The 14,405-nt window shown below is 29.6% G+C and overlaps 1 protein-coding gene across 2 annotated transcripts in view; it reads right to left on the bottom strand.

Annotated features, from left to right (window-relative positions):
* Window positions 1-636: 636 nt before the first annotated feature.
* Window positions 637-14,405, bottom strand: part of LOC139093696 (transcription factor SPT20 homolog) — a 195,521-nt gene continuing 181,752 nt past the window's right edge. For both annotated transcript variants that reach the window (XM_070644497.1, XM_070644498.1), the window contains exon 3: window positions 637-12,717. In XM_070644497.1, the coding sequence (XP_070500598.1) occupies window positions 11,326-12,717 (1,392 nt within the window). In that variant the 3' untranslated portion in view covers window positions 637-11,325. The remainder of the gene's footprint in view (window positions 12,718-14,405) is intronic.

Raw genomic sequence — 14,405 nt, 5'->3', positions numbered from 1 at the left:
CCGCTAATCATGTGTAGCACATCAACTACCGAAAACTGAACTTTATTTAATATAGTATCTTAACCTCCAAATACAGCTGGATCACTGCTCTTGTAGTGATAACTTAATTTCTTTCGTCATGTATTTAAAACAGCGTTGCAATCTGTGACAGAAGCCTTATCTTTTGATAGAACCTGTCACCTCTAGCTGTGACTGGTACCTGTCATCACTACCTGTAACAAGCTGTGATAGGTACCTGCTAATCTCTAGTTTAACAGTCCGAACAGCATAACGTGCTCTCTTGGGTACTACTAAGTCGCCGTTTTAACGGAGTAACCTAACGGTGTAGTCGTGTAGATTTTTCAATCTCGGAATTGAATTGTATGTAAATCAGGGATCAATTCTGAGATTCAGTACATTTTAATATCGAGATTGAAAACCTAATTGTAGGGCTTCTCCTGATTTGCCTAAAGTAAAGATTAGCAACAAATTCAGTTTGAAAAACGACAGAAATTACATAATCTGAAATCATAAAATTCCTGAAAATTAAGTAAATTAAAGCATTTAAGAACACACAAAAACATTTTTAATTAATAATAAAATTTTTATTATATGTTTCATCATTAAATATTTTTCATTCACAATTAATAATTTTTTTTTTCTCTCATTTTTTATAAGAATTATTTTTTAAAAGGTTTCATCCATTACAATTACATGAAATTACCAGAATTATCTCAAAAAAGATACTTTTATAATTCTTTTTTTTTTCTTCTTTTCTTTTTCATTTTTTATTAAATTTAAATTTAAATTTGTCAAGAAAGTCCCGAAAACACTTAAAAAATCAAGAAAGAAATTTTATTTTTAAACTTCCATTGCAACTTTTTTTTTTGTTTATTTTCGTCACCATTACAAAACATTGAGATGAATCGACCGGATTTATATAGTTTTTCCATTTCATTTATCGGAATTTAGGTATCTGCTCACTTTCAAATATTTTTTTTGTTTTAATTATAGTTCATATCCCTTAAATTTTTTTTAATCCCTACTGCTTGTTTATTATTCTTATTTAAATGTATGCAAAAATGTCTATTTTGGGCATCCTATTGTTAAATGTGTGTGTTTAAATGTTTCATTTCATTCATTTTATTGTGATAATATGTCAATTTAAATTAATTCATAAAAAAAATTATCAATTAACAGAAAGAAATGCAGCCACTAATCTATGATTTTTTCTCCTTATTTATCATTTAAAACATTTTTTTTTCACTTTTTTTTTCATTTTTTTTTCTTCAAACATTCACCGTGGTTTTTTTTTTGTTAATTAATTTAATTTACTTCTCATCATTCGTGTATAAAAATCTACGTTTTTTTATATTCTTATTTTACTTTTTTATTTCTCTTGAATCATTCACTTCCTTTACAACATTATTTCATCCTTAAACTTCTCTTCTGCCTTCCTTTTTTCAAAAATGAAAAAAATTTCCAAATATTTTATGAAAAAATATAAGCATTAATATGTACAAGATTGAATATGTAGCAAGGTGACAAGCATGAGGCAGCTTTAAGCAGGTTTTGGTTCTTTTAGCTTAGCCTGATGATGCATTCACTTGCTTTTTTTAAAGAATATGCGATTTATTGATTTGAAAATTTCATAATTTAGTTGGTAAAGTTTTTTTGTTATTGAAGCTTTTGGGGAAATAATGAAACTATGTCCGAATTTACAATAAACATTAGAACTTGTCATCAACTTGCCTTCAACTAGTTATAACGTATTGACAACCAATCGGGATGAATTCCTTCATAGATGAGCAATTTGATCTTTTTTTGGTTAAAGATGTTTGAAATCTAGCTTCAAACTAAGGTTCTAAGGATCTGAAAAAACCATTAAATACTAGTCACTAACTAATTTTTGTCCACTTGGTATTTCCAAAAGGCCAATTCTTTCGAGATTGCTCTAAATTTGTAACAATTTAAAGAAAATACTTTACCAGTCATTGACACAACTAGCAAAGAAACCAGAAGAAGTAATAGAAATATAGATTAATCTAGTTGAAATGATGAGCTTCAATGCATAATTAAAGATTAATTTAGACCCAAATTTATCAAAAATCTGTTAGATTTGTAGATCTCAATTGCCTACAATTATTTGTAATGATCATTAAGGGCTGAACATCAATAACAAGAAAAGACTTTACCAATTATTATTGTTTTAATCAAAATTATAAAGTAAGTTAAAAGAAAAGAATCTAAATCCAAAATGTGCTCCAATTCATCAATGACAAAGAAAATTTACTGATGATCGTCAATATTAAAAACATTTTTTTTATATCCTCATTTCATTTACAATTTTTTTTCATGTTTTACAATATTATACGTATAAGATCATATTGTTCACTTACAAATTATAAGTATAATATATGTGTTGTGTTTCACTTTTTTTTTTCTCTAATATTACAATCACAGTAGGTTTCAACGACCAAAAAGAAACATTTAAGAATAATTTTTTATATATTTTTTTTACCTTACATTTCTCATGTCTTAAATTATCCTTTACTTCTTCTTTTTTTAAATTGACGATCAAAAGTTATCATTCTTATTATGCTGCAAACTTCCTTTTTAAATTTTTTAAAATTTCCAAAAACAAACTCAAAATAAAATTTTGAAAATAAAAATTTCGAACTGATACAGTTAAAAATTAAAGAAAAACAAAACTTAAACTGCGAATAAAAGGCTATAATTAAAGAAAAAAATTGCTGACTTCTCGTTCCATCCATATCCTTTCAATCCTCAATTCAACATCCAAAATGTGAGATCAACCGTCATTCTTATTTAGTCATGAGGAATGAATGAATGAATGAATATGCATTTTATGTATTTATGTATGTGAATGAATAAGGATGTCTTGAGTGCATGTTGGTAAATTGAAGCAATACGAGTATGAATATTATGATCGATTTGTACTTGATACTACGCATGCTGTCATTATCCATATTGCATTCAAGAAGTATCAATTAGTGACTGAACGAATGTCAAAAAGGTTTATAGTTTTTGTAGCTAATTTGCAGAATTATGGAAATTACATCTGTTCTGTTTGCATACTAAAATGCATGCAAATTTGCATGGATTTGAAATTCTAACCTCAATTATGGCTTGAACTTTAACTGTAAAAAAACTAGTTTATAAGTATTAATTGCATTTGTATCTGCCCGAGAAGCATAAAAGCAGCCATCGGGCAAATTTCATGTACAACCGTTAATACGGCGTGTTCCTAGCAAACACGTGCTTTTCGGGATGACGACCTTTAACATTCATTCAGTTACTAAAGTTCCTTAATCACTTTATGAATATTTTGTCTGATTAAAAACTGCATTCAAACATTAATTTTAGTAATTTTTATTATCATTATTATTCTTAATATTTTTATGCTTTCCATTTTTTTTGTACAAAATTTATTCTTTTTTTTTTTTTTCTTTAATTATTATGCATTTTTGTTGTCGATTTTATTCTTATTTAAAAAATTTCAATTTTTCTTTAATATAGAAGAACACAATCTTTTTCAATAATGGATAATTATTTTAATATTTTTTTAATTTCTCGCATTTAATTTTCTTATATGAGATATAAATTTTAATTCATTTTAACAATTCTTTGTTGTTATTTTCAATTATTTCTTTTATTTAAAATAAATAATATTTTTTCATTTTTTTTTACTTCCTTAAAAAGTGTTGTAAGATGCTTATATTTTTATTCAAATTTTTAAGGTACGTTATTTAACCGCGTCTGTGAATAATTCATGTGTAGTTTAGCTCTGCTTTATTATTAGGTCACGAAATAATTCATAATTTTTCTCTCACAATTTTAAGATCTGTGTGTGTTCATGAAAGAAATTTTAACGGTTTTTTTCGTTTTTGAATATTTTTGAGAGGGGCAAACAACTTTTTTTGAGGTTATTTTCTGTTTGCTATGATTTTTTTGATTGATTTTCAAAATTTATCATTTATTTCTTTTGTTCAGATTTTCAAAGTCGACTAGGATTTTTTATGGAGTCGATTTAACTTTTCCATAAAAAATCAAAGTTGACTTTGATCTTTTGTTCTTTTCTAATTTCTACCAAGTTGTTTACCCCTTAATTCAAATTTTCAACGGTTATATTGTTTACTTTTCCTTAAAAACTTTCAAATCTTCAAAATCAAATTCAAATAATTGTATAAAATTCATTTTTAAATTATCCAAAAATCGATATTTATTCAATCATCTGTTCCATAAAACCATATGACTAATACAAATCAAATGATTTCTTCTGAAAATAGTCATTAGAAATCCATTAATCATATGGACTGAAAATGTCATTTGCGTAATGAAAATCGAGAGAAATTTTCCATCTAAATTGTAATGAAATGTTTGTTTAAATGCCAATCATTAATGAATTATTCCTATTAAAAAAACTAGGACAAAGAATAAATTTACTGCTCCTTAACACCTTACAATTTTTTAATTTTTTTTTATACATTTTTGTCACATAAGATTTAGAAAAGTCGTTCACAAGCCCATTAGTTCCAAACATTTTAAGAAAAAAAAAAGTTTTTCCAGCATTTTCACAAAAAACAAACAGTTTTTCCATCCACACATATCGCTTAAGATTTCATCAACATTTCTTTCCATCATGAATGAATTTTTAATGCTTATCGAAAATAAAAAAAGAGATGAAAATTTTTTAAAAAAAATAAGAAAATTTTCCTGTATAAATATTTAATTTATCTCCATTTAGTACTTTTCCATTCTCATTCCAACCATTGTTTAGCTTTAAAATGAAATTTTTTTTATATTTACACTAATTTTTTTGAGACAAAAAAATAAAAAAACATCACTGTGCATTTCAATGAATCCTTTGGATTCCGTCTATCAATTTTCATCTACAGTGAAAAATAATTTTTTTACTATTCTTAAATTTTTTTAATGATTTTCCAAATTTTGGAGCGTATACGACAAATTGCAATCAATTGTTCAAAATTTTCTATCCAAAAATTTACTTTTAAGCAACTTAAGAAATCCTTTTATTTTTTAGTGAGTTTCAAGTCACACAACGAAACGAAGGTGCCCAGCACTCGAATGTCTCATTAACTTTTTTGTGTCTACGTAAAAATGCTAAATTCTGTTACATCCCTATAGTCCAAATGTTTCCTATCCTATTTCCAATAAAGAAGCATTAAGCCGCTCTTTTAACTTATCCAAAAACAATAATTCGCCTACTTAGATTTAGCATCTTATCCTTTTCCATATGTCTTAAGTTACAATTTTCTTCTATTTACATTCTTCATTTCTGCTTCTTTTTTTAAAATTTGAATTCAAAAAAATAATGGTAAAATAATAAGGAAGAAAGTATGAAATTCGTGTTAAGGAACAAAGTCGACTTTTATAACGAAAATAAATAATGCTTACAAATTGGGGAAAAAAAGTCTATAAAAAGTACATTTTCTTTACAAATTGAACACACACACGCACACGTATGCTTTAAGTTCCTTATTTTCTAATATTCCAGACTCATTCAATTCACGTTCCCGAACAATAAATGAGTTTTGAGAGGATTTTAGTTGGATTTTGTGGATTTTTGGAGAATTTTTGAAATTTTGAGTTGATTTTGATGGATTTTAGGTTAGAATTTGATTTGAATTTGGTCAACTGACTTGCTAACTTATTATCTTAAGCAAGATTCTTATCGACTATCTTAAGATAGAATTCAGTAAGTAACCGAGACTGGAAATGAGCTCTGACCTTCCATATCTCAAAGTCTACTCGGTTTTCGTATGAAAATTCTACTCAAATAAATTCAAAATTCAAATTTTCTTCGATTTCTGGATTGCTTCGATCAAAACTTATAGATCTGGATCAAGTCCAGATCCACAAAAACACAACTAAATCTACCTCCTTAAACTCCCATTGCTCGAGTGACTTTTTGCTCATGGTAAAATTACTTTCTCGCTCAAATGATTCAAGATTTCCTTTTTTTGCATTCTCAATAAGCAGTATAAACATTTTTTTTAACGGAAATTTTACTTTTGAAAAATTATTTAAATTTCTAATTTCCGTTACGATAGGTATTATAGTAGTTAGTAGAATAAATCTTAAATAAAGGTTTTTTTCTTGAAAATTTCAGACTTTTTGGTCTGAAAAATTCAAAAAAATAGTAAATTTCACTAGAAAGTCTTATCTAATGAACAGCATTAATGTTCTGAACAGATGGTTTTGAGGTTATGCTAAGCAAGCAATTAATAGCAGAGGTCGAAGTTGACTACAATTTTGATTGGAGTCAAAATTGAAGTCGACTTCGAGATCTGATCAATGAAATTGATTTGCAGCCTTTAAAAAGCTTCAAAATCATGTGCAGATGTTTAGAGCTGAGCATAGCTAGTCTCTAAACTGTTCAGTTCCAAACCACATTATGAAGAAAATAAAATAATAAAAAAAAGTCTATCAGTGCCTATCATTACTATACAATGTACATTATTACTTCCTTTTTATCTCGAAAACTTGTTCATCTCCAAATCAATTGTAAAGCAATCAAAGTTGAAGATTAAAGTATATAAAAAAATGATTCAATTATTATTAATTAATTCCCGGGCATATTCTCAACTTAACAATCTACTTCTTTACTCTACCAATTATTAACATTTTTTTTTTGTATTTTTTTATTTCCTTTTTTTTGTTGTCCTTACTCAATTAGTTATGTGTGTTACTTATCTACTGAAAAATTATTATGTATGAATGAAATGAAATGTATTTAAAGTAATTAATAATCATAAAACTGAAGAAACGACGACATACATATTTAGTAACAATGAATTTTTATGTTTTTTTTTGATATGAAATTGCGCGAGTAAGTAAGTAGGAAAGGAGAAACAGGCAAAGAAAGTTATTTTTTTGTGTGTACCTCTTAAGTAGCATTAATTAATTAATTAATTAACTGCACTCTGATAATTTTTGTGTTGTTTGGATTGAGCGATGGATGGCTTAAGATCAAGTATGTTGTTAATTAGTGATTGATTCTTGGAATTAAGGATTTAATTGATTTTAAGGTTAAAAATTGAAGTTTTGTTGAAGATTTTTAAGAAAATCTTGAAAACAGAACTTGAAATTAAGCTTTTTAGATCTAAGAAGCTCAAAGTTGTGCTTTTTAGAACTAAAGAGCTCAAAATTGCAACTTTTTTTGAACTAGGGATTCAAATCAACGGTTTTTAGAACTAAGGAGCCCAAACAACGGTTTTTAGAACTGAGGGACCCGAAACTGTGCTTTTTAGAACTAAAAGCCCAAAAATTGTGCTTTTTAGAACTATGGAACTCGAAATTGCAATTTTTAGAACTAAGAGTCTCGAGAATGCGCTAAGAGGCACGAATTTGATCTTTTTAGAACGAAGAGACCCGAAACTGCACATTTTTTAGAACTAAAGGACTCAAAACTAAGATTTTAAGAACAAAGAGACCCAAAATTGCGGTTTTTAGAACCAAGGGACCAGAAACTGTAATTTTTAGAACTAAGGGCCCAGAAACTGCGCTTATCAGTACAAGGGGTATTCAACTATTCAGTTAAAAATAGAAAAAATAGATAAACACGTGTAAAAATTAGATTTTCAGTTAAAAAACCTTAATTTTAGTCAGAATCTATACCAATCAAATCTAATTCTAGAACTCATATCCATCACTCAATCCTCTATGTGCATATCCAAAAACCCGAGGATAACACAACACTTCCGTGAAAATACGAAGAAAAACTTAAAAATTATTAAAAAAAAAATTTTATTCCATTTTTTTTTATTTTCTTTTACAATTTCACAGAAATTAAATAATTAAACGCACGTGTAATTGTAATTGACGAATTAACAAACAAAATAATAATAATAATAATAAAAAAAATTAATTATTAATGAATTAATTAATTATGCAAATTTATCTGCTGACATATTACTATTTTTGTCCATTCATGTTTGCACTTCATAATTTTGCAATTTGGCGATGAGGGAGATAAAAAAAAATGCACAAAATATAAATTTACATAAAAAATAAAAATTAAAAAACATAATTAAAAAAAAAAACTTAAACTTCTCATCCTGACACGCTAGTTCAAATTGCAAGAAATAGCTATTATAATTCATATAAGTTAACAAAAATATTACATAAAAAAAGTCAATAATAGAATAGAATTGTAAAAGGAAACACCGAGGTTTACACTTAAGAATGGACAAATGACTGTTTTAGATGGATTGGATGTTTGGTGTTGGATCTGTATTTTTGTTTTTGAGGTTCTCTTGAGTGGATCGTTCAGGAATGACGTCTAAATTTCCTTTTTGATCGTTTACTTATTACTCAACACTCTATGGAGGCATCAACACTCTATGGAGGAGAGGGTAGGGATGTTGCAGAGATTTTGCTACGCTCAAATTATGATCAATTGTTAGGTCCTCTCTATGGGGAGGGGAGAAGGAATCAAGTGAACGTTCCCTAGTCTATCTAAAGCAGTGATGAGCAACCTTTTATTCTTCGCGGCAAACCTTGATAGTATGCCTCAATCAAGATCGCATACGAAGTACGGTTTATAGCATTTTCAAAACATCTTAGCGACAAACTAGTGTGCCGCGACACACAGGTTGCCCAACACTGTGATAAGGAGCTCGTTCATTTATTACGTAGTGTTCTATGTTGTTTGATGAAGAGGGGGTGTTGCTTGGCCTCAAATAATTGTCTATAGATAATTGCCCTCTCTATTGGTGAAGTGGGGGAGGGAAGAGGAGTTGAGTGTTTCGTAGTAAGTGAAAGTCTCCTACCCTTTGACTATTTAAAGATTTCAATTGAAACTAAATCATTTTATCATTTTTTAATGACCACATACGAGAGTTAATGCTTCCAAAAAACAGCTTATTCTCATCCACGCCAGTCACTTATCCGTCCTAAAGGTCATATTTTGATCAACAAATAATATTTTTTCATTTTAAATACATCTTAAGCATAAAACTTGTTTTTTTATTCCGAAAGTAAAAGTAGATTTGATAATGAAATTAGAAGAATAAAAAAAAACGCTTAACTTAATTAAACTTTCTTACAATTTAATCTGACACTGTGTGTAGAAAAAGTCTCCATCTCCTTAATTGCTACCACATTTTGTTTTAATTATTGATTCAAGACGAAAAAGTTATGATTATGTAACTATGAAACATAAAAAATATTTGAAGATTTGAAGCTTAACATTTTCTATTTAACATTTTTCTCGTTTCATTTCAAGTTCAATCTGATTTAAGGATTTGAAAAATATAAAAAAAAAAAAATAATTAAAATTAATGATAAATGAAAATTTTGCGAGTCTTAATGAATTCAACTCGAAGCGTCCAAATAAGTGAGATTCCAGATAATTTAATTCTAAACCATTTTGTTTTAATGCAGTTGCTTAAACACTAAACTTTTTTCTTTCTGCATCTAGTTCTACTATCCTTGTTCCTAATTTTTTTTCCACATTTTCTAAACTAAATACAATAATTTTTTAATTAATTTTTTTTTTGTTTTTTGCAAAAAGCGCATTATGCGAAAAAAATATTATAGAACCGAAATTTTTTTTGCTAGACATTTTGGTGGACGAAAGCTTGATGATTTCACATTGAGGCTGATTTTTTTCGCACATTTTTATTTAAGATAATATAAGTTTAGAGTTAGTAATCTTAAAGATCAATCGCTTGAGTAGATTATAAGGTATAAAATGAACACTTCTAATACAAGCTCTTGTAAATTGAGGTAATTTTAATGTGCGAAAGTGTTAATGGATGTCCATTTAAATCTGCATTTGATGAGTTTTTTTTTTGTTCATTTGCTGTCGTTTTTAAAGATTGAGAATTTATGAATCTTTGGATCAGAGCTCGAAGTCGATTCGAATTTTGTATGAAAATTCGATTCGACTTCGAGTTCTGGTTTAGATTCTGAGAATTGATAGTTCAATTTTGAGGATTTTATAATCCAATTTCTAGTTTCTAAAGCTTATTTTAGAAAGTTCTCGAACTTTCTTATTCAGTCAGAGCTCGAAGTTGACTCGAATTTCAACTCAAGTTGCCTTTTCCCATTCAAAACACAAGTCAACTTCCAGCTCTGCCAATTCCTCAATGTAAAATCCCAAAATCGCTTTCAAAGTCCTTTCAACATTGTTCCTTACGATTCCTTTGGAATACTTTATGACAATGACACTGAATGACTAGTTATGTCCACCAAAACAAATGAAGAAAATAATAAGCAACATTACAATGCTGATGAAATGAATTTTGAGATGCATTTTATCAAATTTTCCATGATCCAAAAATTTAGCTAATTTTTTTTTATTCCTTATGATTTACAAAAGCTTGGCTTCTTTCTTAATTTAATTTATTTTTTTAAAAATTTAGTTAATGCAATGCAATGAGTTTATTATTCATTATTATCGTCATATATTTTTTATTTCTTCTGTTGTTTGTTGCTGTTGTTTTATGTCTTCTGTTGTTTGTGTATATAGAGTAGATGTGGGAGTTTCTTTTTGCTTTAGAATTTGTTAATTAAAATAAGAAAGAAAATTATTTGAAAAGGGAAGTTTAAAAAGTTCAAATTGATGTCCGAGAGGCACAAATATTCAAGCTTGGAGCTTTTGTTTTGCGACTCTGAATTTTTTGCTTCCATTTTCAAATAATAAGGATTCAGAGATTGTACGCACATATTCGCATTATGTTCAAATTTTAGTTATTGCGCATTATACTAAAAAATACGCATTATGTGAAAATACACGCATTATACAACGATTTGATTGTATAAACTTACAAATTCTTGTACATAATGCGCTTTACACGCGCACAATACTCAAAATCCTAACTTAAGTAGATTTCTTAATCATTTCTCATTAAACTTTTATGATTATTTTTTCTTCTTGCAAAAGAAAAGAAAATTCTTCTCATCAAATATAATTTTTGTTTTATCATTTCTGTTTGTTTTTAAATATACTTATGTAATATTCTCAATATATGCATGTATATCAATTAATATTATTTTTTTTTACCATAATTATTACTCATTAATTAATTAAATTTAAATTTTTTAATTATAATTATTAATATAATTTTTAGGTCACCCAGTTTTTAGGTAGGTAGCATGTGTTTCCTTATTTTTAAACTCATATTTTTTTTTTGAATTTTTTCATTTTTTTTTCTTGAGGTGTGAAGAAGAAAGAGAATAAAAAGCTTACTTGATTAACTTTCTTGCTGTTACCTTGTCAGCCAGCTGTTGCCGGTGCATGTTCATCAACATTTTCGCTTTCATTGATGATACAATTCGTTCGGTGCCGCTTAATAATCAAGAGTTTTGCTTTACGACAATCACGCCAGGTCGCTGTTGATATTGTTGAACTTTTAGTTGCTGTTGCTGTTGCTGATGAGATGGCACACTAACGAATGTTGGTAAACCCGATTGTGAGGTTGCACTTTGACGGAATTTAAATGGCTCTTTAACTTGTCCATTTGTCTGCTGTTGATATTTATTGCTCGTCGTTAGTGCCAATGGAACTTCTTGGGTGATAATATGCTGTTGTTGTTGTTGTGGCTTAATCGTTGCTGTCGTCGTTGCTGTCTCCTCATCCATATCAAATGCATCGCCTTCTAAATGACGAATCGCCTCGACAATTGTCTCCAAATTTGGACGCTGATGACTATTATTTGGATAAGTTGTACGAATTGTAACAGCTGCTGTTGGCGGGGATGTGATGCGTTGTGTATGTATTGGTGGCGAATGTATTCCAACATTCTCCTCAATCATTGGCATTATGCATGGCGAATTAATTCGCTCAACTTCAACTTTTGGTTCAGCCTTTATTGCTTGCTCCAAAATACTTGGCATTCTGATTTGCTGGAGCTTTGGATTTACTTTACGTAATACCAATTTAACATCATCTTCCTTATGTAATTCATCTGACGATAAGGTACGTGAATTATCATCATCATCATTTACAATTGTTACATGTTTTGGTGATGAACCTGGTGTACTGGTACTGACAACAACAAATTGTGATGAATGTGGTACGGTTCCAATATATTGAATATCTTGTCCATCTGGTTGACGTATAATGATTTTCTCCTCAATTGTACCATTTATAATATGTCCATCAACTTCATCAATCTCTTCTGGATGTTGATAATTCGGTTGCAGTTGTGGCGACTGTTGTTGTTGTTGTTGTTGCTGTTGTTGAACTTGTTGTTGCTGCTGTTGATGTTGACTTGAATAAACTTGCATTTCCAATTGTTTCAATTGTTCCTCCAATTGAATGCGATGACGTCGCTCAGTTTCCATTTGATTTTGTAAATTTACATAGTCCTTGACATTGATCGTTGTGACACTTGCACTGACCAAATGTGTCTTGGTTATTGTACTGCTCGCATTCGTGCCATTTTGAAAAATCATTTGTGTAACAGGTTCTGGTGACATTGAGCCAAGACCCTCATCAGATGAATCGGATATTGTCTGAACGGTCATGACCTGATCCAATTTTCGTTTCTTTATAGCGGTGCCAGTTGATGGTGATGAGGTAATTTGCTGTATAATTTGTTGTGGTGGACACTCATTATTATTATTATTATTAGTTCCACCCATTGAATCAACCAATCTTTGCAGATGTTGATTTGCTGCAATCAACTGTTGCTTCTCAAGTTCCAATCGGTCAATATATTCTGCTGTTTGTTGTAATATTGCAGCCTAGAGAAACAAGATAATAAAAAAAAATTGATTAGCTTTTAGATTCAGCATGAATAGAGTCATAAAAAGTCAGTTGAGTATATCGTAAGGTGCTACAAAAATTTAATTTATTTCCAGTTCCTTCATGAAAGAAGATCAGGCATTTAATTATTTTACTTTACAGCAGTAAAAAAGAAACAATCGACTGGAACCTAATTAATGTACATGAGTAAATAAAAATATGAGAATATACAGTCAGTAGACATAAAGTCTTCTGCACATTCTGAGGAATTAAAATTCCATCCAGTCTTGAAAAATGCAATTTTATGAGCCTTCCATTCCAGTTTGTGCACATGATGATAGCAACAACTTTTCATAGTAAATTGCAAATAGGCATAACTATCAGGTGATTATCATCGTTGCACACACATAGCGCACGTCAGGTAGCATATATTTTTTCGTTGGAAACGTGATGATTTATTATGACAGGCCAATTGATGAGATTATGTCCCGGAACGTTGTGTGAAATTAGTGGATCCGGTTTTGTTATGTGTGACTGGCTGGTTGTGATTATTTGAGGAACAATTCCATCTTATCGTTAGATTTTTAATTAAATCATTGAAAAGGTTGAAGCTGCACATTGAATGCATTTTGATAGACATTCAGTATATCCCACTAGCTTACAGATTAGAGGATCAAATCATGACAAAGGTTCAAGTCCTAGTAAGCAGATTCAATTGAAAATATACTGATTCTCCCCTAAATGCCATCCAGATGCGTCCATAACATCCACATTCCACAATATCCAACTCCAACTCATCAATTCCCTCTTCCCAACCATACCCAGCACGTAAGTAAACATCAAGGGAGTTTAAGATTGTTCAACTTGTTTCCAACAACGTTCTTAATTATAATTTAAGCACTAGAACTTGAAGAAAAAAAAAGGCAATTAAGACGGAGGAATATTGAATGTTTATGAATCATTAATAGCTCTTTTTCTGTAAGCATGTTTGTTGCCATTTTCAACCAAGCCTCGTATTATGTGCACTTTACATTCTTAGTAAAAGTAATTTAATTAATGAAAAAATTGTGAACGATAAGAAATAATTTTTTTTGTTTGTTAAGATAAGGCGGGTCATTTGCATCGGCTTGTATTCAGGGTCATTGCTGTAGAGGTATGGAAATTGGATATTAGTCGCTGATTTAGGAATTAAACTTGTATTCGTTAAAGCAGTGGTGGGCAACCTATGTGTCGAGGTGTACTAATGTCATGAACCAAGCATGTCGTATAACACCATGTCGTGTAACATTATGTCGTGTAACATAATGTTGTGTAACACCATGTTATGCAACACTATGTCGTATAACACTATGTCGTGTAACACTATGTAGTGTAACACTATGTAGTGTAACACCATGTCGTGTAACATTATGTCGTGTAACACCATGTCGTGTAGTACCATTTCATTTATAGTTTTGGTCGTTGCTTACCACTAAAGTGCTCCGAGGCACAAAAGGGTTGTCCACCACTCCATAAAAGAAATGAAATTAAATGGTGGATCGGAAACTATGAAAATTGGATTTGAATGGACGTCAATCCCGAGTAGTGGTGAGCAACTTTTTGTTTTTGGCAACAGACCTTAATGGTGAGCATTGACCAGACCCGAAAATGGTTGCCGATTTCGATCCGATTCTCAATCTCGAGAACT

This window comes from Chironomus tepperi, unplaced genomic scaffold (genome assembly GCF_022539635.2).
Source record: "Chironomus tepperi strain 1889 unplaced genomic scaffold, CSIRO-AGI_Ctep_v1 contig_337, whole genome shotgun sequence".
Lineage (NCBI taxonomy): Eukaryota > Metazoa > Arthropoda > Insecta > Diptera > Chironomidae > Chironomus > Chironomus tepperi.
Note: the sequence above shows the minus strand (reverse complement) of the source record. Positions and strands in the feature narration are given on the sequence as shown.